Source organism: Morone saxatilis, unplaced genomic scaffold (genome assembly GCF_004916995.1).
Source record: "Morone saxatilis isolate NCDOM2014 unplaced genomic scaffold, NCSU_SB_2.0 Contig14, whole genome shotgun sequence".
Taxonomy (NCBI): domain Eukaryota; kingdom Metazoa; phylum Chordata; class Actinopteri; family Moronidae; genus Morone; species Morone saxatilis.
In genome coordinates, this window is record NW_023339696.1 from 21382463 (window position 1) to 21386519 (window position 4057).

A 4057-nucleotide genomic window follows, 5' to 3' on the forward strand; every position below is an offset into this window, starting at 1 on the left:
ATATGAGGATTATTTCTCCACAACTTCTCATCTGTATGTTTTTTTTATTGAGTTAAACAGCATCCTCTGCTGTTTATTCATGAGGCTTTCAATATAATCCCTGTTTCCATTGCTGTAACACAACAGCGTCACACAGTAACCGTCTGGAGTTTGGTGCAGAGATTCTTCACTGGCTTGAAGTTGTGTTGATTCACCCATACTCTCTTCACTCCCTCAGGTGGGGACCTTCGAAATGGGGATCCTGCAAATGAGATACCCCGTGTGGCCGCGGTACGGCTCCTACCTAGAGCCGGTGTCAGATTACAGGCATCTGACTGTGGCCACGCTGGAGGAGAGGCCCTTTGTCATTGTGGAGGCAGTGGACCCCGTGACGGGTACATGTGTCAGCAACACTGTACCCTGCCGACGACAGTCCAACAAGACGGAGGCGTAAGTGAAGCTGCTACTCAACAACACTGTATAGTCCCATTCCAACATACAATGAAGAACAGATACACGCTCAAAACTTAAAGAGTTGGTTTACCTCAACTCAAAACAAATCTGCTGAATACACCTGTTGAACCGACCATATATACATGAAAGTACAGCTGTAATATAGACATATTAGAGATGGGATATGCATGAATGTTTAAGTGGGAGATTCCAACAATGTGATGCAAATGGGTCATTTCACTATAGAAGACTCGACACTCTATCGGCCGTGTTGAACTACCACACACACAGTAGTAGTATGTGTAGTGTGATGTTAGAGTGGTTCTTATTTCACCACACAATGATTTTCAGCCTGCTTGTTATTAAGCTTGTACTTACTTATCATTGAGAATTTCATGTCACGATTATCTTGGGCAAAATAACTGCGATATACAATATTATCATGATAATCATGAAAATATACTTATTACTTTTAAAATGGCACTAAAATATACCGTACATTTTGTTAAAATATACATATATATTTATTGCATTTCTTTTTTAATCTACACCTTTTTTACACATCTGGTTTAACCTTTTTTGTAGGGGATACAGCGGGCCAGCCAAGCCTTTAGCCATGGTGACAGGATTAGGATTTTTTGGAATGACTGGAAAGATACAGGCTTCCCTTTGTCCCATTGTCCAAAATAAATCAGTGAACCAATATAGGTCTGTGTGCTGGCGAGCTAGAAAGCTTTTTCAAGTCAAGCCATGTGAAGATATTCATGATTATCACGATAATGGAAAATCGGCCAGCACCAGCAAAAAATGTTGTTTTTGACACTGCTAATAAAAAGAGCAAGACGAGACTGAAGATTTAATAAAACACGTTATTTATGGTTCTTAGATAGATTGATAGTATGTATTCTCCCTGGAGGGAAAGAAAATCCTGAAATGTTATCAGTCTCAGTTTAGCTATCAAAACCACAACCTACGTTTGATCAGAAAAATGCATGTTGTGTTTGCTCAGTTTGACAGAACTTCAAATTCTACCTCAGATCCAAAATCATTACATACACCAAATATGTCAGACTCAGTCTGGGGGGTGTGTATATGAAGCACAAGTCATCCAGAATATTATATTTTGAAGTGGAGATAAAAACATTACATCTCACTCAATATACAGTTTGATGAGATGTTGTTATCCATGGTTGAAGAGGTTAAAGGATACAGAACAGTCTGTCCACTTTTACTCCATCAGTATTATCAGATCATTTACTGTTACTGTACTATGTGTAGACCATCTTAAGTCAGACAAACCATCTTATGCAAACCACTTCATATCACTGTACAGTTCCACATGAGCTCTCACGTGTTAACATGCCCATCTTAATTGATTTTGTATCTAACTTGAGAGTGCCATTAGGTATGAGATTAAGAGGCTCTTCCCCTGCCATTAGCCCAGGCATGGCTTCTTATCACTCAATGAGGTGAGATACTCATTAGGCTGCTTGGCCAGATATCCCAGGGATCACCCTGTGACCCAATCAGGGAAATGTATGTGCTGCATGGTGGGGTATCAATTAGATGGGACGATTAGGCCATGCCATCAATCCTCAACACCTAGAGACTGATATAGGTGTTCATTAGTGGGGAAGAGAAGTGCTGGCCATTACCCATTACTGACAATAGCGTTAACGAGAAGAGGGGAATGGAAGATGAAGATCACGTCCCTTCAGTGTTATGGAGCACTGTAGTGCTTTATCGCTCATGCTGACCAAATCATCCCACCAGTATAAAACCTGCATCATTTGACTTGTTGGACAATGGCACACTTTGATGGAGCTGCAAATCCATGGCAGGAGCAGATAAAGCCAATAAGAAGTTCAATGAAGCAATCGGTACTTTGGTCAGCTGAAGGGGAAACATTGACCAATGAACGCTAAAGGGAGAAGAAGTAGATGTAGATATAGATGATGTGCTTCAGCAGTCAAACTGAAGATAGATCTTAATGCATAGTGGGACTAGGGCTGCATCTATAGATTGCTTTCATTAATTGTTAATCTGTGCAGAGTTTCTGCAGGTTTCAACAGGTTCAATTAAACCCTGCAGACACCCAGTCTGTAGACTGTTTTTATAATTAACTGATTACTCAGATAGCCTGTGAAATGTTAGAAAATAGTGATAATGCTTATTACAATCCCCCAGGCCCAAAATTGATCAAATTACATATTTTGTCCAATCAACAGTGCAAAACACCATGCTATTTACGCTGAAATAAAACAGCAAAACATTATAAAAGAAATATATATATATATATTTCTTTTATAGATGTTCTTTTTACTCATTGTCAACATGTGGCCACCCAATACTTGATGTACTTGGCACCTCTGTTTTAAAACCAAACGCGAAGAATTGTGTTCCGCCCAATCTTTGATGGACGGTCACTCTTTTACCTTAATCTTGAATCTCCATGGCACCGACCTAAAGTTTCCGCCCTGCCCTCACCATGGCCCGCAACTCCAAACCCACATCAGGGTTTTCTTAAATGGGGAAGTCATCGGTCAATCGTAGGCTTTCCATTTTCAATCCCTCCACCCCCCTCATTTCCCATACATTCAGCCTGCCGGCAGACCATCTGGGCAGTTCCCTCATTTCGTCCTCAGAGAGGCCCTGACAAACAGCCACCAGTGGCGCTGCTCCAGACTTGGCTAAAGCCAGCCAAGCAGTTAACACAAGCTCTTCCCTTTGAGTCACACATGTTTCTCCAGTGGGATCGGAAAAATAATCTGAAGGCTTCCTCCCCACCTGCTTATGTAACCTGGCAGGCAGTACTCCTTCCTCCCTAAGAGCACATTGGAGGGAGATTAATCTCAGAGGCAAATGCCAGGTGAAGGGCAGATTATTGACCTGGGAAGATAATGTCATCAATACATTAGGCTTGTGTTTCAATGGGAGTGTAGATCAATAAGTTGTATTTATTAAACCTGAGACTGAGTACAGGCGGTGATGAGCTCCTGGAGTCTCAGAACCAACAGGATCAAATACACAGCACGCAACTAGCGCTTCACCTAATCCAACTTCACCAAATCGGTGCCTTACAAGCCTTAATGTTAGAAAAGCTGTATCCACTTAAATTGTGTCCTGTGATGGTCAGGGCCAAGGGGTCTGTGCGAATTGTGAGAAGTTACTGCTTATTGTAATGACTCGTTAGTAGTTATTACCTTCAAACACAATTTAGTGTTCGCAGAATAAACAAACTATATAATAACTTAACCTCTCCTTACCCCCTAACAATTTTATTTTGTGACTCCTTGAGGTCTCTCCTGAGCTTTTGGAACAGTTTGTAATTGCATTTCCTCAACTTTGCAATCTGGCATCATGCCCAGCTGGGGGAAATGGCGTGATACTTTTACTTGCAGGCCTCTATCTGATTTAGGCTGATAATCTTTACATGAACTTCCCTCCACCTGGTGGAGTTTAGCAAACTTGTTTAGTGAATTATTTCAAGGGCCTTCTCCAGTGGGGAGTCGTTGCCTTAAATTTTCTTAGGAGGATACCAGACATCATCAGGGCCAACCGAGATGGCCATGACCCAGTGTAGGCAAACACACGGCACTGCACAAATACTGGCTTCCCTGTCACC

The 4057-nt window shown here is 41.6% G+C and overlaps 1 protein-coding gene across 1 annotated transcript in view; it reads left to right on the top strand.

Annotated features, from left to right (window-relative positions):
- The window catches only part of LOC118323281 (glutamate receptor ionotropic, NMDA 2C-like), a 43819-nt gene that overhangs the window by 24803 nt on the left and 14959 nt on the right, over positions 1-4057 (top strand). Inside the window, exon 4 of the mRNA XM_035655224.1 lies at positions 218-429. Within this exon, the coding sequence (XP_035511117.1) occupies positions 218-429 (212 nt within the window). The remainder of the gene's footprint in view (positions 1-217; positions 430-4057) is intronic.